Source organism: Phasianus colchicus, chromosome 10, assembly GCF_987193195.1.
Source record: "Phasianus colchicus chromosome 10, bPhaCol1.hap1.1, whole genome shotgun sequence".
Classification (NCBI taxonomy): domain Eukaryota; kingdom Metazoa; phylum Chordata; class Aves; order Galliformes; family Phasianidae; genus Phasianus; species Phasianus colchicus.
Genome location: NC_143445.1, coordinates 3743681 through 3770249, shown reverse-complemented (window position 1 = coordinate 3770249; position 26569 = coordinate 3743681). Strand labels below are relative to the sequence as shown.

Sequence of the window (26569 nt, the reverse complement as noted above, 5' to 3'; positions counted from 1 at the left end):
TCTTCCCTCCTTAGTTCTACATCTCTTATGTATCCATAGGTCATTGTATGTCCTCTTGTTGTTTCTCAAAGACACACATATGTAATTGTTGAGGTTGCCTCCCGATTCTGTTTCACTTCCTTTTTATTTATCATTCTTTTATTTATCAGGTTCTGTGGGCTTACTGGAATGAAAAAAGTGTGTGTGCATATGTAGACGTGGGATGAGTCTTATCTGTGCTTTATGTTTCTGTTGCATTTGAACAGTGCTGCTGTTCTTTTTGCTGTGTGCCCGAAATGTGCAACTTGCCTTGCTGCCATCCGTGGTTAGCTCTCCCTTGGAATATGTGCTAGCTGTTTCTCTCTAGATGCATTGCAAATGTTTATCCTTATGCAGTGAGAGTGAGTTGTTTTTAATTGCCTCCAGTAGTCTCGGTGAGTTCACAAGGTTAAATGTGGCAAAATACAACTCCTTACCCAGCTTTGCCATTGCTTAAGATTTCCCTCTATGTATATATTTGTTTGGTAATAAAGTTTGATTGATTACACTTGTGAATACAATGTAAAATTTATGCAGTGTTATTAAGAACATTTGAAAGCTTCTGCTGTGTATGCTCCTGTGTTTTTGTACTTCAAGTTTAAGTTGTTAAGAAGTGTTAGTTCTCATTTTTGCTTTCTTTCTCATTTCATCCTTTTTGTATGAATCTTTACGTGCTGTGCTTGTTAGGCTGCTCTGCCACTCTTTCTTCCAGCTGAATGACAAAGGATAAGCTTCTCCACTTCTTACCTCACTCACTTTTCATTCTTGATACAGATGAAAACAGGAAATTACTGAGCTTTCCCTCTTGTTGATTCTGGCTGCAGCTTGGATCTTCTGCTCTGTCCCTTTGCCTTCTGGGACCATCAGCTTGAGCTCTGTGCATGATGAGCCTTACCAAAGCTGCTCTATCTCAGCAAAGAAATCTTGGGTTTCTGCCAGAACAAAACTGTAGATTCTTAATATCACAGACGTAATGTTTTTGTATTTGAGGACTTCCTTTCTAATAGTTACTTATGAAAGACTTAGCACAGGACTAGTGAAACTAACTTGTAAAAGTAGCTCCTGGCTTGCAAACAGCAAACCTTATATGCAGTTGTTCTGTTGAACTACAATGACAAGATCTTTCTGGCTTTTTCATTAAATGAAGTGCCGTGTTTAACAGTTGGTAAACATTCTTCTTTGTTGCCCTGCAAAGTTGCCTGGGTTCAAAGCATTACTTGGGACTGTTTGCAAACTTTGCATCGCCATACACAACAAAGCTTTTGCTGGTTGGTTTCCTGCTTCAGCTTCACCAAAACAGGATTTCTGTCTTGAAACAACTTGCACAGCCATAGCTCCAGGGAGGAATTAGCATGTACAGTGAGATAGGAGTTTCTTCAACTAAGGCAGAGTCAAAAAGTGTTAGTGTTTGGGAGAGTGTGAGAAGGAATCTGTGACAAAGATGGATGAAGGGAGGAACAGATAAACTACCCTAAAGGTTGCCAGAACTCTTTAAGTGTAACTTCACTCCCAGCTATTTAAAGTTACAACTAACACTTGGTAATACTTTTCCATAGTCATCTTGTGCTTTATTGAGAAGGATCGTGTCTGGCTGATAAGCAATGCACAGCTCCCTGTGTGGTGCCTGCTTTGTTGTGAAAATGTTTGACCATATGATGAATTACCAGTTGGTGTTGCTCATAAAAACCATTTGCAGAGTGAGGCTGCCATCGTCAGTACTGCATGTGCCTTGTGTCAGAACATGAATACAAAACTTCTAATTCAGTTCTGAAGTTGGATCATCTAAAGAAATCCAAGCACTTGCACGTGACCTTTTCCTAATTGACTTGTTTTCCTGGGAGCTCCCTGTGGTGTGTAGCTAAGCCTGTTCTTTGTGCAGCTGGACTGGAATGTCAGCATTCATGAATAAGAGCTTCAGACAAGTAGAGATTGAAGTAGTCCCAGAAATGGGCTGCAGGGCTACAGACACCTTGTTTTGTAGCTGTTGCCCTGTTTGGTGAAGATCTTTAAGAAGAATGCTTTGCTGCTCATTAGAGCTCTTTCGTCTTCCTCCCCCGTTCCCATTTGTAATCTGTCCTTGGTGCTTTTTGAAAGCATGTGAGTGGTGTGAAAGTGGAAATTTCTCTTAACCAAGTAGCTATAATTGACCTACACCTATCCTGCTCTTCCTGCACGGTAGTATTATACTATAGTAGCTGATCCTAAACTCCAGTCTTCCTCCAATTGCATGAAATTCCTTGTTGCATTGCTTTTATAATGACAGTTAAAATAATGTAAGTTTTTAAGGAATGACTGACTTACAAGTGGCACAGCTGCTATACTCAACTCCTTTGTTCGTTGGCATTTTGTGACTTGGCATTTCATACTTATTATTCAAAACCAATTTTACTATTCAGCAGCAACACTTCAACATTCAGCTCCCTATATGCCTTATTACTTGAAAATGGCATGGTACAGAAAATAAGCAGGTGGCTCTGGATTTATTGGCCAAAAAAAAAAAACAAAAAACAAAGGCAGAGTTACAAACAGTGTATTTGCATGTGTTTTAACTATCACCACAAGCTTTACATTTTAAAAATATGTATTTTCTGTTGTCAGTATTAGGTGTGTCCTAGTGTGCACTTTCTGGTCAGAGTCATCTACTCAGAGTAATCTGAGTACATAAATACTGAGTTACTGACTTTATCAACAGTTTTCTTTAGCTGCTTACTCCTGTGGCTTGTGGAATGAATATCAGTGTAGTGTGGTTGCCATGCAGCCATCTGGTTGGTTTGTGCTGGAGGTGCACATGTCTAACCAAGCACACCCCAGGCAGTGTTCCCTTGAGAATGCACTGAAGGAGGGTGGCAATACCAGGTGACAGGTTCAGTAGGTCCTTTCTAGTGCTGTGTGGCATTGGTAGCTCTGGGACCCAAAGACGGCCTTGGGGTGAATTGCTGAGATCAGTTGCTTTTGTTGTTTTCTTTTTTTCAAGGTTATCTTTTAATTCCAACAATGACAGCTCTGTACTGCTAGCTCTACTAGCTGTATGTGTTGTTAATAACCAGAGTGCATTTGGACTTCCATGTGCTGCAAGACAACAGCACAGATACTGCTGTCCTTCACTGTAAAAAAACAGGAAAGGACATCTGATTTTGTAGGGAAAGGGCCTGCATCTTTTCACTTCCAGTGCCTCAGAGATGGGAGGCAAGTTTGTGTTGGCTCTGACTGCCTATGGCTTTCTCTTGTGAGCTGTTCTGATATTATCATCTTGTATGACAGGGAGGAAGAGAGCTCTCCTGCACAGAAGAAACTGGGCAAAGAAGTCATTGTATGAAATGTTTAAAATTTTCTGGAGTTTGTCTCTGAAGAACTGCAGGATTTTAGGAGACCCATAATGCCTTGACATCATGCTGCTATTGGTGTTGTCATGTTTTTACTTCTCCTTGTGTTTGCAGCTTAACTTTGCACTTATCTTTTGTCAGCGTTGTAGTATCAGACCTCCCTTAGTGAAGGTATTTATGTTTCTGGTACAATTGCTAATTGTTCTCTTGCCTTGACTTCTCAGTCAGCACCTTTGCCTCCACCTGCATTTATGTAGCACAGCCATGCTGAATCAGGCAGGCCAGTTTATCTCACCAGTCTGGAAGTTACCTCCAACAGCAGGTGTTTTTGTTGCGTTATTCCGTTTAGCAAAACAGCCCTACCCAAACACTGAAGGTGTGCTTCCAGATGCTTCACTTTCTGACTTGAAGCTTGATACTTGGTAGCCACAGGAGCAGGTGGTAGGTTAGTAGTAACAGTTGTCTTGTAGTAACAAGATGTTGTCTGCCTTGTACCCATCTTGTGATTCTTCTTCTCCTTGGGGGACTTCTGCTGGCAATCATTGGAACTGAAGAGTGGTACAGTGATGAAGCCTCCTCCTCCTCCCTTGTTAACTTTGACAGCAGTAATTATAAGCGCAGCTGCAGTGTGGTACCTTTACACTGAATGCTGCTGTTAAAAGCAAGCTGATTTTCATGTGTGTAAAGTGCACATGTAGTGGGTGTTGGGAGCAGTGCATCCTTGTTTGGTAGTTTCTGCTGGGTATGTATGTTTTGTGTTTTTCTATGCAGCACTGACTGCAGAATTGTTCGCCTGTTCTGTCTGACCTTATGCTGCTTTGATAAGAGTTTTTGTATGAGACTTCTAAGTTTTTGATTTTTTTTGTTCTTTGCCCCCAGGTAATTGCTCTGGGGCTTAAGAATGCAAGGGACAACTGGAAAGGGCAACCTACCTGACTAAGCTTCTGTTATTATTTATTCAAACATTTGTGTTTTTGTCTTTTCAGGCAGAGGCCGAGGAGAAAGCGGTTTCTACCAAAGAAGTTTTGATGAAGTGGAGGGTGGATTTGGGCGAGGAGGGGGCAGGGAAATGCACAGATCACAGAGTTGGGAGGAAAGGTAACAGAAAACTCTAGCCCTCTCAAGTTCTCTATTTGCATCTGCTCAGCTGCCTTTTTTGCCTTTTGATTTCATGAAAATGTTGTAGGAAAGATGCTTAGGCATACCTGCGAGTGGAACATCTGAATTTCTAGGGTGAATCCATCAATTGTTTTTCTAGAAACTCAGGAGCAACTAGAAGAGTACTTAAAGTATTTCTCTGACAAACTCCTGGCAGGAACGAGCTATAAAGAGAATATAAACAATGGGCACAAAGATGGAAATCAGTAACTTGTGGATAAAAAATATGGATTTCTGAAGGATTCACTTTGCCTTTTAGTCTTGATGCTTTTGTATTGATAGGATATAGGGCCACACTTAAAAACGTGCTTAGTTGCTAAAGGATACAGATATTGACATTCCTGGAAAATTTCACTTATCATCTGGGCCTATAAAAATCCTGTCCATCAAGGTCTGGTTTAAAAACATACAAAAACCAAATAAAATCTAAATAACCCAATGCCAACCCAAACTAAACAAGAAACCCCTCTTACTTAAAATGAATGGAGTAGTTCTAAAACCTTATTTGAAACTTCTATTCTGCCTTTCCAGGGGAGACAGACGCTTTGAAAAACCAGGGCGAAAAGATCCAGGTATGGTTTTGTTACTGTATGGGTAGAAGATGGGAGGGAAGAGCAAGAATGTGTTTTGGGGTAATAGCTTATATGTACTTAAAGCTTTCTTACCTGCTTCAGATTTGTTAATAGAAAGCTTGTGGTACTGTGCTGCTTTACTCTGAATGTGTTTGCAGTGTTGTTTTTGCCCCAAGTAGATTTTATTTATTTGATGAGGGTTTGTTTGCAGTTGGAAAATAATTTCTGTGCATCTGAGAAGAGCCTTCACTGATAAGCTCTGTGGGTACTCTGTGAAATTTGCTGTGTAAATGCAGTTTTTAAACATTCCTGGCATGTGTTGTTTTGGTATCTAGAACTTCTTGACCGTGTCAACTGTTCTGTTTTTCTTGAATGCTCACTTGTGTGGTAGATCTTAATGGCAACGTGTTGAAGTTCCCATGGTTATGGGATGGATGTCTGTCCAACTAGTTTAAGTTCTCATAGAAATCTTCTGTTCATTGAAGTTACCTGCTTCTTTCTCTCTCCCAGTACAGCTGAAAGAGTATACTTGTGAGTGTATCTGCCATGTTCCCTCTTGTATTCCTGAAATGGTTCACGTTGGTCATGTTCAGGAAAAATCATTAATTTTGACCCAGTGTGTCTCTCTGATTACTCACCTGAATTTGAGTTGGAGTGTATTGTTGTCTGGGAAGTGGGACTTTTCCATTTAGGTAGAATCTGCAGTTGTGAGTGGTGAGAAGGAAGGTTCTCCTGGCAGCTGGGTGTACCGTAACTTCTGTTTCATGGGGTTGTGCACTGGTTGCTCCCTGATGTGACCTTGTCCTTTCTCTGTGGTGTGTTTCCACACGCACGTACTGCAGCTGTTTTGTGGGAGTTCTTGGCAGGACTGTCAGCAAACTTTACTATATTGGAGTATAAGGAGTATTGGCTAAACAGCCTCCATAGTGAATGTGTTGGAAAGGCGTAGGTCAGAAAATATGGCTACAGGTTGGGTTTCAGGACCAACAAAACTCCCAGAGGAGATTCAATTGCAATTGGGAGTTGATAGGAGTATGTTTTAATGCCTGAATGACAGTCAGTAGTTTTATTTCTTTTTTTGAGAGAGTAATGAGTTTCTATCTCAGTAATACAAATTTACATGGTGGCCCATGCTTTTAGGAATCTTACTACCATGTTTTCTTTCATAGCCCTCTGAATTCTCTCTCCATGTGTGTATTGATTCTTTTTAATGTTTTAAAGAATGCTTTTCATTTTTCTTTTTAAGATGACAAACGGTTAACTGGGACAGTGCTGGTTTTCCTCTTCTCTTTTCCTTGAAAGAGATTACTCCTGAAAACAACTTGAGATTTCTGAGATTGCCCCTCTTTGCATCTCCAATAGTGAAAGTTTGTCTTGAGTGTGTGCTTATAGTTAGACCTTTGGGGAATGGAAAAAAATACTGTGGAAGTTTCAGGACTGTTTTTTTTTTTTAACAAAAGACAAATGAATGTGGCAACAGTGAGAGCATTATCTACCATCATTGGTTATTTATTTAGCCCCTTCCTGTTCCTCTGAGAAAATAAAGCACTACAAGAACCAGACTGAATGTTGTGCCACGTTTCTGATTAAGATTGATGAGAATATTGCCAGTCACTTTTGGATGAGATGCATAGAACTTGAGAACTTAATTTGTGCAAGATGTTCTTACAGAAGCTGGCTTGGACCTGAACATAGTGTTAATGCTGCACCTACTGCAGCGTGTCTTGTTGGTAATAACTGTCAGTCATCAGGACTTCAGAGTGCATCTGCTGGGAATGATTTTATGGAAAGATGGTATCCCCTTGTGCTTTCTTAAAGTCCTGGTTCATTGTAGAGGATGAGGTGATTTATTTCCAGTTATTAAACTTCACATTATACCTGGTTGCTCCTCCTCTAAGTCTCTTGTTGTATTACTTTTCTGATTTAATCTTATTTGACCAAAACCTCTATAACACAGCATAAGAGACGAGACGTAGAATCTTTGTGATGTCTTAATGTAAAATAATTAGCCATTTATGTTTATTATTGCTCTGTTGGAGATTCGTGGCCCTGTAAGTGAAAAGACCATTTCTTTCCTCTCCACCTTCAGAGAAATAAGGTGGAATGCACAGAAGGTACTGATACGTTTTAATTCAAACCTTGATTAATAAACAAGTAGTTAATATTATGTGCATGCTTTTGAATGATAAGATACTTAAAGCATCAAGTAAGGATACAGATGTACCAGAAGATGTCCTTGTTAACCAGACATTAGGATATCATTCACATAGAAGTGAAAGCAGAAGATGGAATGAATTGACATGCAGCTTGTAATGTAGGCTAATGAGCTCTAGCAGATATCTATTGGTTTCTGTTGTTCTGCTTAAAATTTGAAGTTTAGGATTTTATTTTTTAATTTTACAGTGCTTCAGTTTTCAATTGCTTTTGGATGGGGCCTTAAATCAGCCTCAAATTATGTAGCTTACTGAGTTGTCAACTTCTTTGTTTTGTTTGTTCGGGGTGATCACATTACAAAATCAATAACAGGTGAGAGGAAGCTTTTCTGAGCATTCATAATGGGTGACAAGGCAAGAACCTTTCAATTAAAAATCATGAGATAAAAAGGGGAGAATTCAGTAGAGAAATGCTTCTCAAATATTGAAGAATATCCAGTTCTTCAAAGGGGTTTTGCACTGATAAGTTTCCAAGTTCTCTTTTAGCTGATGCTCGGTGTCAACTGTTTCATTTTGCAAATTAAGATGCACAAAGTATTTGTGAGTTTTTCTTGCAAACTAAGTTTTGACAGACTTTATTGAGACAGCAAATTGCTTCCGGAAGGCTGAGGCTATTAGCAAAGAAAATGAGCAAGTTGTTTTCTAGATCACAGCTGTCTTGGAGTTGCACGAAAGCTGCTTAATTTTCTGTGCAACCCCTTGACTAATGCCAGCTTAGTAGCCTCGGAGATTTGAGTAGTTACCAGCAATTACACGTTGGTAAGAAATAATTGTAGATTAAACAAGACATTTAGAAAGTCAGTTGTGGAACCTGATTTAGTTGTGTGTTTATTGATTAAGTTAAGAAGACTTGAATGTAAAAAGGCTGCTCCTGTGAATACAACAAGAGTGCTGAATTTTTCATTTTTCCTGGCTTGTTTTTCTTCCCTAGCTCACTGTTATAGGTAGGTATATCTAAAGAAGGTTCATCACAGATTTGCTCTTGCAGCGTTACGGAAAGCTTAGAATGCAGCTTTGCATCCTTGTTTATGAGCAATTTTTTCTGGGCTTCTGATTTGTATCATGGCCTGTTTCCAGTACTTCCTGAGACTCCGTGGTTCACCAGTTCTGCAGAACAGTGGAAGTAATGTGAATGTTCTGCCTACCTTTTGTTCTGCACTGTTCTGAGATAGATAACTGTGCAGTTGTTTGTATGTTTCATTTGCTCCAGCAGTATTCTTCAGCTGTGTATTCAGAAATGTAGCATTTGAAGACAGCATGTAGGGTATACTAAAAGTATTCTTTTATTCTTTCTTTATACTTGCTGCTCTACCACATCTATGAATAGGAAGTGATTTTAAAAAGAAGAGACAGTTTTTAAGTCTCAAGTCAATTTAGAAATTGGACTGAGCAACCAACACTTTGATTAGATGTTAATTGAAAACAGAAATAGCTCTTTATGGCCGCGGCTCTAAAACGTGATTATAGTGCCACCCTGTTGGGATTATACATATGAATTTTACAGTAATTTGTCTGAGATTGGAGTATGTGAGAGAGAGAAAACGCAGTACCTCAAACAGTGCTGTTCTTGGTTATTTCTGACTTGACACAGATCCATTCTGTTGCTCTTGCACTGGTTCTTAGTTTGTCAGATTTTTCTCACTACATTACATTGGGAGAGAAGGTGTCAAATAACATTGTAGAAGGAAATAATAGCAAATTATTGGTACTGATAAGATTGAGGAGGGGTCTCTAAACTGTGTATGGGTCAACAACTGAGAAAAGCAGAGTTGAAGGCTGTGTAATTTGACTGTGTTGGTCTGCAAGCTCCACAGAATTCATTAATGCTTTTACATAGTTAAGTTCCATGAAAGATTTTGAGAAAATCTGTAACAAAACCAAATCCAGTTAGAATCTGTAACACAGACAAACTGCTTAAACAAGTTGGAGGCAAGCTAAATGGCTCAGCTCTTTCTGTTTGCGAATGCAGTTTGATTTTGAGGCTCAAGAAGAGTTCAGTTAATGGTATCTGATCCCTTTATTCCTGCTGCTGACTGCTGAAGTTAAAAGGAAGCATGTTTTGTAGAGTATTATGCTTCTGTAAGTGAAAGTTAGACCATCTTCATTTGTGGGAAAAGTCTCTTACTTTTGAGAAATTAACTCTTTTGATATTGACTTTTCAAGTATGAACACATAATAGACATTGCTTTTGTTAAGAGCTTGTAAATAATTATCCATTGTTCTATTTATTCTCTAGCTTTTTAAACTATTTAGGAGCTTTGGATTTAAGTCTTAATTGCAATAGACTTATGAGGCACTTAAATACAGAAGTCCCATGTAGCTTAATTTTTTATTTTAAAATTGATTCAGGTGTCTCTAAGTACTTCTGTACTGTACGTAAAGGCATGATTCATGTTAAAAAGCATAAAATACAAATGGATGCAGTTCTACTTCTCATGTGGATGCAGTGCATCTTCCAGGGTCAGACCTACTTGAGAAGCACACACAGTTGAGGATGCATAGAACATGTTGTCCTTGTAATGAAAAAAAAAACCCACCACCAACAACAAAAAACCACATTCATTCATTTAGGATGGTCTGGTTTCCACTGCTAAATAATTTATTTGGTGTTTCCAAATATGAAAAAAATTTCCAGTCAGCATTTGCCATATACATCAAGATTTTTTGATACTGTCTTCATAGACTGACAAAGAGAAGTTCTCCTCATATCTGATGGAACAAAAAACTACAGATAGTATTTACATTTCTGCTTAATAAGCAAGCACAGCAGGGGTACTTCTCACTGCTGTGAGAGGTTGGCAATACTTCCTAAGAGTAAGTTCATCCCTCTGAAATCAGATGTAACCAAGTATCTCGCAAAGAGTGAAAATAACAGAAAAATCAGGGTCTTAAATCAACTGAATTGCTTATCCAAGGACTAATGTATTGACTGAATGACTCCATATTGGTTTTGTGTGAGAGTCTTCTCTTGTATTTTTGCTGTCCAATTTTGTCACAAACTGGTTGGTTAGGATTTTGGTCAGCTTTGGAAGTCTCTCCTTTCAGAGTCACACAACTTTAATCATAACCTAGTGACTTCAGCTGGTGGTTCTTCTAATTTCCCAGAAGCAGTACTGTGAATCTTGTACCTGCCTTTGTCCTGGGTGGTCGATCCAGCCTCTCCCAAGCTTATACGGGCATGCCAGTTCTCTTTGCTTTGCATATTGTGTTGCAATCAGAAGGAGGAAAACAGGAGAGATCATTAGAAGATCACAGGGCAGGCAAGGAAGGAAGGTTGTCGATGTGACCTCAGAGTTTAATGTAACAATAATTAAAAAAAGGCACAAAGTCCAAAGTCTGTTCCCTCTATTCTGTGAGGCCAGTCTCAGAGAGCTGGAAGCACTCGACATGCTGTCCGTTGATGCGGATCTCCTTGGCAGTCCTCCTTGGATTCATTGAATCAGCTGCAGCTGGGAGCTCAGGAATCGTCTTGTCAAAATTCTCCATCTTGATCTGATATTCACCTTTGGCACTGCGGGCTAGCACAGGGGCAAAACGATGGTACAGCATGATCTCTGAGGGGAGGTAGGACGTCCTCCTCTGACACACTTCTCCTGTCCCTTCCTGCACCGCTGACAGAAAGACGACCAGCTCAAAGTGGCGAGCGGCCTCTCTTTGGAGGAGAGCAGCCAGCGGGCTGGATGGGGTGATGGAGTGGTAGTAGGTCAGAGGGAAGGTGAAAAAAGGGCACTCATCCAAAGTAACGTTGTCTAGGTGGAAGTCAATACTGGTCTGGTGCAGCTGACCGTTCTCCTGTTCTTGGTAAAGAATAGCAGAAATCTGGACGCTGGTGAGTGGGCTGGAGCGTGTGTTAGCCACCTGAAACATAAGGTATGGCTTCCCCTCTGTGTGTGTCACTATGGCGCAGCGAGTGAAGCGGATGGAGAATGCCCGGTTCTTTGGCCGCGCGATCTTTGCCACAAAAGCACCTGTGTGATGGAAAAGAAGGTAATGAAAGTGAGAACTGCGCCTGGGTTGTTTCCCTGCAGTCGCCGAGCTACATAAAGCCATCCGAAGGAATAGAAACTGCCTTAAGTGTACAGGGTCCTTTTGAAAACTGTGAACCTGCCCACTTAGTGCCCCCATATACTGTAATTACAATAGTATGTAATCTTGTTAGGCTGCTGCTTGAGAAATGTATTGCGTAGTATACAATAAATAGAATATTTAAAATCTGTTGACATACCTTAAACCTGAGAAGCACTTTAAGGAACTTAAAATATCTGAATAACTGCAACATCCTAGAAATTTCCGTTATGTGAAGTACTGAGGAATGCATAGATACTGACTTAAAGATGAATAATAATCTCCGCCTAGACAAATGTACAGCTGTTAAATTGGCTTTACAAATATTAATCCTACTGAAAAAATTCTTTCTGTTGAGAAATAGATCATAATATAATAAGTGATTGGGAGTGGTAAGTGGGGTACTACCACAAGCATCAACCAATGAATAGAGGTACTTTCTAATACAAATCTTGACACTGCCTAATATTAATTTATTATTACACAGCTGAGATCTTGTCATTCCTTTAGTAACTGAACTTTCTCTCAGATACAAGTATGATCCATACTTATTTCTGATTTAAATGACATAAATCTTGAGATACAACAGATGTAAATGTGAGAGATTACCTGTGATGAAGGCTTCTAGCATGAGCCCTAGGACCATCTGTATGGCAAGCAGGGCAATAGCACTGGGGCAGTCCCCACTTGGAAACATAGTACCATAACCAATGGTGAGTTGTGTCTCCAACGAGAAGGAGAATGCAGCTGTAAAACTGGTGATGTACTTGACACAGATAGTGTGGTTGTCAGGTGGAGAATCGTGGTCCAGCTCCAGGTCCCCGTTCATCTCAGCCAGCACATACCAAAGCACTGCAAAAACTAGCCAGTGAATGACAAAAGAAGCAGAAAATACAAGCATCATCCATCTCCAGCGCATGTCCATTAGTATTCCCCATGCATCTCGGAGGTATGCCAGACCTTGTCCTTGTGCACCATCCATCTGGAATGTGCTGTGTCCATCCTTTGTGACCATTCTCAGGTATCTCTGGGTTAGGAGGGGAGCGCTGGATTTGGTGTTATTGCTCTCTATCGTATCTGTTCTCATGTTCTGGAAAAGACAAAAGAGGAAAATAGTCTGATGCAGTGCAGCATATTTGTGTTTTGCCTAATGTTCACAGTTTTTGACACATCAGCAGGGGTTGAAATACTGCAGCCAACAAAGGAGGGCTTATACATTGCAATCCAGAGAAGATTAAGTCAGGAGCCTGGGGTGGAATTTACCACTATTTGTGGTAATACTTAGCTAAAATAGATTAACTTTAAAAAATGCAACTATTTCTCACATTTTCCCTGCTTAGTCATTGTATATAACTTGTATACTTCAGTGAATTTATATTTATCACGTGCTTTAAGTTTTTGATGGGTGGGAGAGGGAGTTGGCACAATGTATCTGGAAAATAATTCTTGTATCAGTTTAGTTTAGTAACTGTTAGTGTAATTTTTGTAACTAAAGCAGAGTGTAATAGTTTACCTATACTATGATGAATACTGTTAACAATACTACCATATGTTATTTTTGTACATGATTATGCATTTTAGGGGGTGCTGTAGTTTACCTCATTTCTACCCAAGTAGATGTCCTTGCAGGCTTTTCTTGCTCAGGGAATGACTGCTGTCTGTACCTACTCTGTCTAGCTAAACAGAATTAGAGTACTCAGGGCATAGCTGTTTCTGAGTTCACTTATGTAAGCATAGGTTAGAAAAGGGCAGGAAAGCAAAACTTGAAATAGATGATGATACATAATTTGTAGTTTAGTCTGCCTAAGCAGTGTGTTTTTATTAGTGACCAAATAAGAAAAATAGGACAGCAAATGTGTGGAAATTAGGGGGTGAGGGTAGAATTGTGGGTGTGGGAAGCAAAATGGACATTTGTCATTTTTAGCATCAGAACTTAATGAACTCATCAGGAATGCTGAGTGGCTTTCAGAAGATGCTGACCACCCAAATCCTAAACTTGTTAAATATTGAATACTTAAAGTTCACCTAGAACAATAATGTAACAATTTAAATTAGTGTGTATGATCTGTTTACAAATAGCTGTGAAGGATGTATTTTTGTAGGAGGAGGATTTTCCAAAACTGCATAAATTCTGCAATCCATAATTATACATGGTATGTTTCATCACTTTTGTCAGTTTCTCATCAATTTTTTTTTCCCTTTTTCTGAATATTTCAGCATGTAAAACAAGTGTATGTTCAAGTTAAAGGAACTGGATTCCATCTGTGTCAAAGAAAGTCATCTTAGTTTTGTGTTGAAACACACTGGATCTAATGATCATAAAATTCAGAATCAATTGATGGAATTTTAAATGAAAAAAACCCACTGTTTTGTGATTTCTGATCCTGTAAACCAGTAGCTTTCATGACTGTTTACTTGCTCTTGATAATCACATAGTTGTAGGGGTTGGAAGGGACCTCAGGAGTCCACACCCCCTACTAAAGCAGGTTCCGTACAGTAGGTTGCACTGGAAAGCATCCAGTTGGGTTTTGATTATCATCAGAGAAGGAGATTTTACCACCTCATTGGGCAGCCTGTGCTGGTGCTGTTACCCTCACATTAAAGTAGTTCTGGCTGAGAAGAGCCTAACCTCATCCAGTTGACTCTTGCCCATTAGATATTTATAAGTCTTGATAAGATGCCTTTTCAGTTTTCTCTTCTTCAGACTGGACAGCCCCAGGTCTCTCAGCCTTTCCTCATAAGAGAGACACTCCAGGCTGCTAATCATCTTTGTGGGGATCTCTAGGAATTCCCTGTCTGTCTTGAACTGGGGAGCCCAGAACTGGATGCACTATTCCATATGTGGCTGAAGTTCCTTCTGACCTCTGCAGTTCTGTGATTCTGTCTGAACAGAGAACACCTACAGGACAAAGCACCTCTAGGTGTAACCTCATGCGTTCTTGAGGGAAAAAGATGTGCTTGTAAATTCTTACGGTTTATTGGAGGGCAGCATCTGCTTTACAGTTTCAAAGTTATTTGGGCCTGAAAAATCCAGTCAGTCTTCTTCATCAAGTTGTTTACAATGTATTCTGTGGAAGAAGGGCCTTTACAGACATGTCAAGGGTACTCTGCAAAGGGAACCTCCATTAACCTCCAGCAGTGCATTTTGTAATGGTCCTTTCTTGGTGTTCCTTGAGACTCTCAGCAGGGAAATTACCTGTATGGTTCACCAGGTAACTGATCTGATCTCGTTTGATAGAGGCTTCTGATCTTTCTTGTCTAGCACTGTTTTAAAGCATTACCTAGCTGAGTAGATGGCAGCAGTAGCATTGGAAGCTTTGGCCACGAGTCTAAACTTCCTGGGCAGGGAACGATGGCAAAGAAACTGTAAATAAGCTTTAAGAGCGATGCAGTTGTTTTAGTATAGGTGAAAAAGTTAATTGTCTTGTGGGAAATAATTTGCTCAGGCTAGAGGATCAGGCTACTGAATTTCTCAAAAGCAGGATCAACTTGAGTAAGTGTGACTTCAAATTTGAAGATAATTGTCTTCTATATACTTCTTTCCTTGCCCAATGTAGTAAAAAACTTAATCTCCCTCTTAGTAATAAATTAATAAAATGATAAAGTATATTTTAGACCACCTAGTCTGATTCTGTGCAGTGTTGTCCTTGAGATCCACACATCAATCCTAGTTTCAGAGTAAGTTTTAGAGAAGATGTGCAACTCTGACTTGTGTTTTGTTGGATAACAGGTCTCCAGTGCTGAATGGATATGGTTCCTAGACCAGGTTTCTCTAATGTCATCTTTTAACCTTTATGATATGCTTCTTGTTTGGTTTTGTTTTTCCTGGTTGTTGGCTTGTGAAACTGTAGCTTTGGGGTGTTTCTTCTGCCAGCTGATAACCCCTGACTAGAAAGACAGGAGCTGTCAGCTAAGATTTTCTTAAGCCTCTCTTTGCTTGCTGGCCAATCTTTAATTTCCATTCAGTGTTTCTAATCCTTCCTGTTTCCAGTCTATTGAGAATTCAGTGGTTATCACCAACTCTCTTTGATTCTTTTAGTTTTTTTAAACCTCTTACTTTACTGTCTTTGTCCCTCATTCTGACTTCTTTCTTTCTTACAATCTTGTAAGACAAACCAAGGTAGGGTGAGTACCGCAGTTTAACTTTTATTAGTGGTTGGGTCAGTTTAGAACCTGTCCAACTTGCTAATAAAAACTTGAGCTTACAGTTCTAGAACACTGCTTGCGTTTCTGAAATTCATGATCCAACACACCTACCCTCCCACACTTTGCTTTGTTACTGAGATGTTTGCTTTGTTGTGTTGTGACAGCTCTTTGAAGTAGCATTGTGCTCTGCACCACCGTGGTGCTTTCCTCCATCTCTAAGGCATCCTTTAATCCATGGGGACTTATTTGCAGTCTTCATGTTTTTGTTTGTCTTCCCAGCTGAAGGCACTGAAAATGACACTCAAGCTTTTGGCTTGATAAGTTAATGCAGCTGCAACCCCTCTAGGAGCTGGAATGCTGTTTTGTGGAGCTTTGTCCCAGAGAAAAGTTACAGTGCTGCCATAACTGCCCAACTTCCACTCTTAAAATCTGTTCCAGTTGATCTCAGAAGGGATTTGAGGTGGTTTATAGTGTGCCACTTCATTGCAGCAGTGAGGCAGTCAAAGAGGACTTGCTATTTCCTGAGAGTACTGCTAACACTGCTTACAGCTGTAGCAGAACTTGAGGATTAATTAGAACCCAAGTGATGGTGTCATGCCCCTTTTTACTGAACCTGACTTCGAATAACTTTACACTTCAGAATTAAATATTGGTGCTGTAAGCTGTGATTATTACCTTTTTTCTGGTTTATCTTTTTTTTAAGTCACTTTTATGCTATTAAAATCTCAGTATTGCTCTTTTTCCATGGGGTGATGATCCTTGATGCTTTGATGTTAACCTTAAGAAGCAAATTTTTTTCCAGAGTTGATGACTTCTCTGGATCATATAATCTGCACTAAGGCTGGTCTTAGAAATGTAGGTAATTCAGTCAGTACTGTAACTGCTTTAGTTGAAAACTTATGCTACAGCTGTGAGTAGGATAGTTAGAATTTTGAGCATGTTTGTCCTTGAGATTTTGTAGGCAATTCCTCATTTAGATGAACAGAATAGAAGTTGGTGACAACTTTTTTTCCAAGCAGTCTGCAGAATTAAGGTAACAGTTTTCAAGACTCAATACAAACATAAAGAAATACAGTGAAGATGAAAACTTCTTCTGAGCCCAAGTCATGATTTTCACAGCAAATAACACAAAACATAGGATACCAAAGCTTTACTTTTGACCTTCACTGACTGTTTATTACAGAGTGGACTTTAGAGAAGGAAAGAAAAAAAAGGTGAAATGGGACAGAGTATTACAGCACAGAAGAATGACTTGTTAGAGACTTGATTCATGAAGACCTTGGTGTTTTTGAAGAGCACTGATAGCTTTCTAGGCAGTTGACACTTGATGTTCATTAATGGATTCTTAAGACAGTAGTGCTAGCTCACAGCAGTGTGTCTGTAAGCAGTAGATCAGAATGCATTGATTGAAAGTGATTGAAGACATGACAATAAATTACCAATGTTAAAAGCAGATCTGAAGAGATGGAGCTGGTTTCTTGCATTTTTGGTGGAACTGAAGTGAAATGCTGAGTTGGTTGATGAAACAAGAGGTGAGGAAGGCTTTCTCCTTAGTACTGTGCGTGTAATGAGTGTGTTGTTCCTAACGAGTGTAACTACTGTTTGTTGAGGTAGAAATAGGGAATCTTGCCTTCTTGCTGCTAGGCTGGTAGAATTGTGATGCTCCCTTGTTTGCAGAGCATTGCCGAGTCTTTCCCAAAGTGTTGATCTTGAAAGCTTTCTGCAAGAACGTTGCATGATGGCTTTGGTTTTGCTCTGTGTGCTGTTGTGATTGAGATCATTTGAGAGCTTTTTCTTCTTCAGCAGAGGAAATCGGAAGCTTTTGTGTAAGGTGATATTGAATTTGGTGAGTTTTAGAAATAAAGCTTTGTGCCCTGAGAAACAACTTCATTTTCTTTCATTACAGAATGACAGAATAATTGCTAAACATACAGTAAGAGAAATTGCTTAGGGTACTTACCAGTCTTTGAAGATTTGCTTCTATGTGGGAGAAGGAGTGTGCCTGGGCTCTAGAGAAGGGACCACTTGTGTATTGGTCCCAGCACTGGTAGGGAACTTCCCACAAGTGATTGGTAGAGATCTCCTTTTCAAAAAAAAAAAAAAAAAAAAAAAAAAAAAGGGTTTGTATGTCTCGTTCCGGTGTTTATAGTGCAGGGGGGCTGGTTTTCATCTGAAGCTGATTCAATTGGTCACTTTGCCTGCAGGGGGGCTGGTTAGCTCTGATCATGTGGAAAAGAATGCTGGTTTGTTAGGAGCATTTTCCTTTACCCAACACAAACCCTTAGCAGGCAAGGAGAAATCCTCAAATGCTTACTTGTGGAAGGGGTGCGTTTTCCCCTCCCCTCTGTCACCAAGGTTCTTATTTAGATTTGTTTAATCTTACTTAAAGTTTTACTTGCAAGTTCAAAAGGCCAAAATTCCTCTGGAAAAACTGAATGTAAAAAGCTCTGAGATTGCTGCTGAGAAACAAGTGGTTCTCTGATACTTTCTTCCTAACGAGTGTAGCTACTGTTAGTTGAGGTAGAGAGGGGAATCTTGTCTTCTTGCTGCTTCTCCAGTGCTGCTGCTTGTCCTCATTGTGTCCTGGCCTACTGAGTGGCTCTGCTAAGGAAGTGTGGGCTGCAGCTGGTAGTGTAGCCTATGGTCCCTGCTCAGCTGTAGTTTAATTCTGGTCAGAAGATGTAAATCTGCTGGCTGTTTCTCCATGTTGCTCCTATGTGAAAACATGAAATTAGTAACAGGATTTTGCCAAAGCCAGGGAGTGAAACAGTGCAGACTAGCTAGGTTACTGCCTTTAAAGATGCAGTGAAACTGGTTCCATGCAGTAAGTGAAAATATTTACACTTGTTCTCTCTCTCTCTTGCTTAACAAATTAGAGCAAATTGGGAGAGTTCCTCTAAGGAAAATCTTCAGTCTGAAAGAATGCGCAGAGCACCCGTCGTGCTGCACTACTCAGCTGAACTCTGAGGACAACTTTGCAATGCAGTTGTATTTCTCACTTTTTTCCCCCCTTCATGAGCTGCTGATCTGAGGGCTTTCATCGAACGTCATATGTAAGAGGATCTGAGAAACAAAGGCTGCGGTTGTTTGCACTAAAACTACTGAAGGCCTGCTGGGAAAATTATTAATGTAGACTTTTATGCTTAGGGAACAAAATCCTCCCTCATTTTTTTTTCTTTAACATTCCCCCAACACTAAATTGCAAAACTTTAATTCTTTGCTTCATTAGTATGGAACGATTTTAATACATGTTCAGGCACAGCACCTAAAATGGTGGTAGGCATAGTGTGACCTTCAGAGCCAGTGCAAGTAATGTAGTGCTGCCATTATGGTAAGCCTGTGGGATAGGTGATGTGACTTGCTCTCGACTCTTCCCTATATACTCCAGTGAAGTCAGGTATCCTCTGGAGAAGGCTTTCTATTCATCAGTGGTGTGATATGAGTGTTTTTTTCCTAAACATTCTTACAGAATGTATTTTGCACTGTGGAAAGCTTATGGTGTCCAGTCGCATGTTTTCTAATCTGATTTGGATGAACGGCTTGAAAACATAATGTGACTGTACAGCAGATGAAGTGGCTACACTGTGATTTCCAGGTGTGTCTTATGGAATTAAACACTCTTGTATATCTGCATTTTGTGACTCACTCGTGCTGGGGAGTAGCCGTAGTATTAGTGAAGAATATAGTGATGTTCGATAGCATGTTTAAGAGTGGCAGTTGGGATTGAGAATTTAGGAAGGGAGAGAAAATCTAGAGAGAAAATATCACCAGGACTTTGGATTTCCATCACTGACTCTGGCTGTAGGTGAGTCACTTCTCTGTGTGTGTTCTGTAGGTAAATGCTGTCCCGATGGGAGGGTAGCATTTATTTGGAAAAGTTATCTTACGGCCACTTGTTCTATTCTTCTGTAAAATGAGCTGCAGAATTACTTGTGTAGGCAAAGTTATTTGTATGCCATTCAAAACATTTGCTGCGAAGGAATTCTTTTGTCTTTTTAGTGTGGAAATGTGTAGTTTGCAGCAGAAAGAATAGAACAAATGAAGGCACTTGGAGCCCCGTAGGTTTTCCCCCTGTTCAGAGCAGGCGGTGTTGCTGTCAGTCTTGCTATTTGTGCTCATTTTCTCCAAGTGCTGAGCGTGTCATAGGAAATGTAGATAGGCAGTGTGGAGAGCAGCACTGTTTGCTATGGCAGTGGTTAAGGTCTCGACGTGAACATGTTGCCATGGAGCCATGTCCCAGAATCCCAGTCTTGCCCTTTGCAGTTCAATCTCTCTTCAGCTCCATGTTGCACAGCTGAAGGCTTTTTTGGCTGCATACCACTGGGCTCTATCTGAAATTTTCTGTAAACATCATTGCTGGCTTTGTGACAGACTTGAACAGAGGTGCCCTTTTTTCTTGCTCCTTCTCTTCAGGAAGTCCAGTCAATTAGTCCAAGGCAAAACCATAGACTGCGTTTTCATTTTTTCTTTCTGAAAGCATTGCCAAGTACTGACTCTGAACTGGTCGTGACAGCTGAAAAGAGCTGATTGCAGTGTGGATGTACTGGGACGTTGTTAAAAGTCGGTTTCTTGATTGATCTGCCTAATGTTCAGCATCATGTCATGCCTGATCTGTTTTGAAACATTCCTTACGTCCTTGGATATTACTTGCTATGGTGCTTCAGTACCAGAAAAAGGATACGCTGCCTTTTCTTGGCTCCCACAGAACTGTGTTATCAGGTCAGCACCTGGTGCGACATGCTGAAGTACTGGTTTGTTTGGAAGTTTTTCTCAGTCATGGGTGATACCATCCTCAGATGCAGTAAAACTGCCCCCTTCGCTGCCTCTTATTGTTTCTTAATTTTTTTTAATGCTGTGGAACTTCAAATTATAGGAGAGATGGTATCTCCCTTCTTTTTGATCTTGGCAAACACTGAGTTGTGTCACCTCGTTGGAGCTGTATGTTTCTAATTCCACAGTGGGCAATGGGGATGCAGTTTCCTGCACGTGTAGAATACAAAACCTGACTTCAGTAGCTCCACTCTTGGGACCAAAACCAACTGTGGTAAGCACTGTGAACAGCACGGCCTGAATTGCCTCAGGTGTGCCTGTAGAATACTTAGCTGAAACAGTGATACAGGCATTTGTTGCCACAGCAGACTTCACAATGTTGTTTATGAAGCTTTCTTTTCTGTTTAAACCCCATATGTTCTAGAAGCAAGGAAATGACATCTCTTTTCTTAATTGATGGGACCTTTGTAGCTTCTCAAATGAGTGGTGGTGTTCAGTGAGTGTCAAATAATAGCTATGAATTCTTCTGAGAAGAACAGATGTGTTTTTTTAATAAGACTTTTTAAGCTGAAAATAGCTGAGTAACACTTGCTGGTAACTTTCTGTGAGGAAAAAAAAAACAAGCTTGTGTGCTGCAGGATTAAAGAAAAAAATGCATTTTGCTTTTTTTTGAATAAGTTCAGAAAATGACCATATTCTTTATCCTCTGTGTCTGAGGCTCATCTGGTCTGCTGAACTGCAGTTCTCTGCTGGGTTAGACTGTCAGTGGTCTTGGTGTGTGTACTTGTGCTTTCAGGTGGCTTGGCTCTGTTGTTGTATTTACTAGTTTTCCACTGGATGAATATTTTCCAAAATATACTGTTTTAGAAACTTTGTTCTCAAAGTGCAGCAAGCATAGGAGTTTTCTTTAGTCAGGTGCTTGTCTTAATGAAGGAAATGTGTGTCTGGGTTGTATTAGGCTTCATATGACTGCCTGTCAGTACTGATAGTGTGCTTTGGCATTTTTTTTAAATATGGAAACAAGAGAAAAGATGTTTTAGAGTTACCTTTCTGAGGTCGCTGTGTGACTGTCAGGGTGGGAGAACTCCTATGTCTTAAGCATGAAGGTGTTTTCTGACCCTCCTATGTACTTGCTAGCTCAAGGCTGTATGGTCTTGAAAATGACTCTAGAAACTTGTTTTACTGACAACTGGGAAAGTGTTTCATCTGAACTTGGAGCACAGGAACCTGAAAACGTCTTGCTTGTATGTTGTTCTCTGGTTTTAGTTCTGCATATACCCTTCCAGTATGGTCCCTCCCTAACACAACTTGCTGTGGAAGATTTTGATCTGGAGGAAGAGAGAGGCTGTCGCTGTTATGAGGTGGAAGAGAAGTGGCATGGGTTATTTTCAAGCAGTATACATTTTCAAGCAGTATACAAGCTCCAAAGGCAGTGCTTTGGGTTCTGCTTTTGGAGTTCAATGTCCCCAAGTAGGAAGAATTTCTGAACTCTTCTAAATGGAGATTTCATAAGCTGTAGTATTTCGGGTTCTCTGCACTCCCCATTGTACATATAATACAGCTTTTCTTCAGTGAATGGGAAAAAGTGGGGAAACAACTTGCAAATCCTTCCTAAACAAAGTTCTTAAAATTGTCCCAAAAATGACCTGAGGAGTCTCAATGCAGTCATGTGCAGGTGTGTTAGACAATCTTTACTGCATTATCACTTTCTTATATTTCTGGATTTTTAGAATACAATCCATAAGTCCTGAAGGTAGTGCTGCCATTTATTTCAGCAGTGGTGGATCCCTGTTGGAATGAGTCAGCAGTTACAGCAGCATGTCTGACCTGAGTTACTGCACACAGTACATGTGCTTTTTGTGAAAACATACACGTAATCTTTTTGTGACAGCTCTGTTCTTCACTACGTACCTGAGAACTTTGTTTTATTTCAAATATAATGTGGTATAAGTTAAGAAATAGGACCACCCCAAATTTCTGATAGATTGTTTCTTAAGCTTGAGCATAGTTGCTTCTAACTCTCTATTATACTGACCTCGACTCCCCAGAGGATGGCTTCAAAGGGTAATAAACCCTCTGCTTTTCTTATTTGGTCCTTAATCCTACTCTACATCTTCAGTCCTTCCTAGTATTTTGCGAGGATTTGCTGTACGTCTTACAGGATTAAATACATAACTCATCTTTTTAATATGCAAGTAGTAGATATCTTTGATTTAAATCAAATGTGTATCAGATTTACATTTGTCTCCATTTTAAAATGAGGCTTTTTGTGATACAGTGGTTTATTTTTTCTCTGCACACTCTTCTTAACTTACAGGTTACTTTATGTCCCATAATGTCATCTTTTTCTCTTCTGTTTTTCTTATCTGTGTTAAAATTTCTTGTATTCATTTTCTTCTGAATATTTTTATATACGTGCACCTTTCCCCAGTCCTTGTTTGGTTTTTCCATCCTAAGGTACATAAGGATGTGGAAGGGTTTCCTAAATGTCTGTCCTGTGTTCCCTTCCATTCCTCTGTTAAGTTCTTACCACCTCTTGTGATACATTCTTCTCAGAGAACAAGATCACAGTTCTTGTGTTTCTAGGTACCTGAAGACTGGAGTCCTGTTTCTAGTGTATTTAGTTACCTGTTTTTTTTTTGTTTTTCTTGCAGTGAGACCAAACTTTGAAGAAGGTGGGACAGCAGCAACAGGGAGGAAGCATGAGTTTATACGCTCTGAGAGCGAGAACTGGCGCATCTTCAGGGAGGAGCAGAATGGGGAAGATGATGATGGAGGCTGGCGACTGGCTGGGTCACGCAGGGATGGTGAGAGGTGGCGTCCTCACAGCCCAGGTGAGAGGAGGTCCTGAGAAAAATGCAGCCGTGGCTGGAGGGAAAGGGGCAGTGGGTAAATGGGGGCCTGAAGAAAGTAGAGGAAAGGAAGGGGGCATACTAAACCATTCAGGTTATTGATCTCATTCTGGTTTTCAAAAGATGCTTGCAGTGCTAAGAGGCATCTTTGAAAGATTTCAAAATAAATTGCTCTATCCATCCTGTGGTTAGTTACAGGATATCCCATCTCTTGTTAAATTTCAAGTATCTGTTTGGTGTTACTGTCCCTCTTGCGGGTTCGCTTGACTTCCAGCACTGAGTTGCTAGAGTTGCAGGAGAAATGCAGAGCAGGGCTGTGGCTGGAAGTGGACTTTCTCTGCTACTTGGAAAAGTAGCTGCTAGCCAACTTTCCCTTTGGAACCAAGTTCCCATAATGTTTCTTCTGGTTATGCAAGGCATCTGGGGGGAACCAAGAGAGACCTGTGGCTCCTCTGCTATTTCACCTTTGTAGGGAAACCAAGGGAGGCATGGGACACTTCCGTGGCTGAGGTGAACAATTGATTTCTATTTTTTTAAATCATGTAAAAAAGTCACATTTGCTCCTGCAGTGAGGTTATCACCGTTTCAAACACCCCAAAAGACTTTCAGTACTGTAATGCAAGCAGTTGTTATTTCTGTTCCTAACCCTGTTCACAGCCGTGTACTACTCTGCCATCAGACAAATGTTAGTTTGTACTAAAATTAAGCAGAGAGCCCAAGGGTGAATTTACTATCAGATGCTTTCTATTTAGATCATGGCTAAAGGGCAGATTTTGAAGGAAGTAATTTTCTTTTTCCCAGTGTTTGGTCGTGATTGTTCATCAGACACTACTGCTTTGTTACATAGTTCAGATAACATGAAGCCAGCTAAGATAGTACCTCATGATGGTCAGATGCAGCATGATATACAGGAGTGGAGTATTTTGAGAGTGCAAGCCTGCATGCTTTAGCTTGAAGGGGTGGCACAGAGACTTTGAAGTTCAAAAGTTCATTCATGTTTTGAACTCTTTTTTGGAAGATGTTCTGAGGAAGACTGGTCTTATTACCCTCAGGGAATATTACCACTTATTTGAATTTTTGCTGTAGTAGACAATTAATTTGTAATTTTAAGTTTTAAGAGGTATAATAACAAGCTACTGGTAGAAATTCTGAGAATCTGCAGAGAAGTTGCTCGTTTTGGGACAGGAGACTGAGAAGACATCTGTATTATACTAGTCTTGTAGTTTCCATCAGAGCCATATTTGAGTTTTCCTTTTAGTAGCAGCTGCAGGACCATCAATGCAGTTTTAATTGCACCCTTGCATTAAACAGTGAGTTTAATTCAAGTTGGCATGGCTTAAACTGCTTCTCTGTACTTATCCTGCTGTTAGGTAGTAGTGCTAATCATGCAGCTTGTCAGAAATAGACCTGTCTTCATGGAGAACTATTGCCATTTGTTTAGCTGGACCTTCCTTTGACTTGGCTCTTCATATTCCCTACTGGATGGACTGTGTGCTCTGTGATTATTTTTGTCATGCTTTAGGATGAGAATAGTTTAGAAGAACACAGTGATTGTCATGACTGAGTTTATCATCTTTTCTTGTTCAGCAGAGAACCCTTAGATTCACACAGACCACTGTTTTTACAGCTTTGAATTCCTTCTGCTCTTTCAGCTGTGTTTACTGCAGAATGGTGACCTAAATCTTTGTAGTTAGTGTTTTTTTGTTAGGCACAAAGGCTCAACAGGATGGACTAAGGCTGCTTCAATGCAGTTGTATCCTTAAACTTAATTTTTTAGATTCTGTAGTTTAATTGTGCCTTGACATACTTAAGAAAGCTATTATTTGTCTGTTCTGTTTAAGCTATTCTCTTCTTACAGCTGATTCAAAGTGAGGACTTCTGAATATTGGCAGTAAAGAGAAGCAAATCCATCCACATAATGAAGAGAGACAAGCCCAACTGTCTCTTCTGCCTAATACAGAAGGATGTAAACTTGAATGTTTGTGCAAAATGGAAACAGCCTGGATTGTATTACCAGGCTTTTCCAGCGTGAACTTATAGAATTTTGTTTTTTTTCTGTTGCTGTATATGTGCTAGGACTAGGAGTCTGATAGCAGTTTTCTTTCCTTGTTTTCCACACTTGAAAAGCTGCTTTGCTGGTTGTTCTGGGGAAACGTGGTACTGCTCTTATCGCAGATCTTAAAGAGGGCTGTTAGACTGGATTTACTATCTGTAGGAGGTTTGTGACCATAGCTTTAAAATCTGTCATTATTTAATGATTTACAGTGATTTAATGACTGCCAACCTAAAATGCCCCTTTGTGTTGCTGCAGTTCTTGCATTCATACCCTTGATTTTTTCAGGACAAATCTTTTTTATCAGATGATGCAAACTGCTTTTGGTCTCTAGTGTTTGGAATGAGGGTTTTTGTTATCATGTAATCCTTAGGGAATACATGTCATCTGTTGCCTCAAATTTCTCTAGGATTTTTGGTTGTCCTTCAGCGGCTCTAAGGTCTTTTTTTCCCAAGATGCATTTTAAGGAGCCCTTAGTCTGTAATTTCATATAGAGGTTTCTTTTCTGGTTGCTGCTCTTTCTGATGGGATTTTCTCAAGATGGACCTGCAAGTTTTCTTTTTTCTGAAGGCGGTGCTTGAAATGGTAACTACTTGAGTTCTGGAGTGCTCGCACCAGCAGTGCATCTTCAGTGAGCCTTCATCTTGTATGTCTTTTAGAAAGTTATCGATGAGCAGGAAGCTGCTGTAATGGGCTCAAGAAATGCTCAGAACATTTGAAAACAAAGATAGAATAAGTGCAAGCTTACTGTTCTTTCTTTCCTTAATGACAGTAAGCACTCTGCCTCAGAACATGGATTTTAATTTTGAATATGAGAATGTTATTTATTTCCTGGACATAACTAAATAAAGCTATATAGCTGAAGAATTTACAGACACCTTTGCTGTAGAGAAGGCCCTTTATGTTCTCTTTATTAAAATGTGTTGAAATTCACAGCTGTAGAAGGCTGTTGTATTACACCTCCTGTATTTGCGAGACAGAGGTGTCTCATTAGTGTTTGGAGGTTTAATGTAGAAGCTTTTTTTGGTAATCATTTCATAAACACTGGGTTTTCATTGATTGAACAAATCTTGTGATAGGTTTTTTTCCTCCGCAAACGATCACAAACCACCATTTAAAAACACTAACAACTGAGATGCTTCATTTTTGCTTTCTGGTAAAGATAGCTTCTGTTGGATGGAGAGCCTTGAAAGCTGTTTACAGTCTTTGTGCTCACATTGTTTTCCTTGGCTGAAGGTTCTTTCCAGTGTAAATGGTTAGCACTATTACAGTCAGAAGACTTTGTTAAATTTGGCTAAATGAAGATGTCTTCTGAATGTATTAGAAAAATGGAATGAAAGCTGTACTTGAATTTGGAAGGCTTTCCCTTTCTGTTACAAATTACCATTTCAAGTCTAAT

General features: G+C 39.9%; 2 protein-coding genes across 14 annotated transcripts in view; one reads left to right on the top strand and one right to left on the bottom strand.

The window, feature by feature from the left end:
- The window catches only part of GIGYF2 (GRB10 interacting GYF protein 2), a 71028-nt gene that overhangs the window by 22478 nt on the left and 21981 nt on the right, over nt 1-26569 (top strand). For 12 of the 13 annotated variants that reach the window (XM_031604961.2, XM_090147014.1, XM_090147009.1 and 9 more), the window contains 3 exons: nt 4328-4439; nt 5031-5071; nt 22920-23099. In XM_031604961.2, coding sequence (XP_031460821.1) covers nt 4328-4439; nt 5031-5071; nt 22920-23099 — 333 coding nt within the window. The remainder of the gene's footprint in view (nt 1-4327; nt 4440-5030; nt 5072-22919; nt 23100-26569) is intronic. The other variant, XM_090147013.1, reaches the window with a different exon arrangement.
- On the bottom strand, nt 5082-22912 carry KCNJ13 (potassium inwardly rectifying channel subfamily J member 13). The gene is made up of 3 exons (XM_090147024.1): nt 17456-22912; nt 11959-12439; nt 5082-11252 (listed from the first exon to the last, which is right to left on the bottom strand). Exons 2-3 carry the CDS (start codon nt 12434-12436, stop codon nt 10630-10632), a joined length of 1101 nt encoding a protein of 366 aa, XP_090003150.1. The 5' UTR covers nt 12437-12439; nt 17456-22912; the 3' UTR covers nt 5082-10629.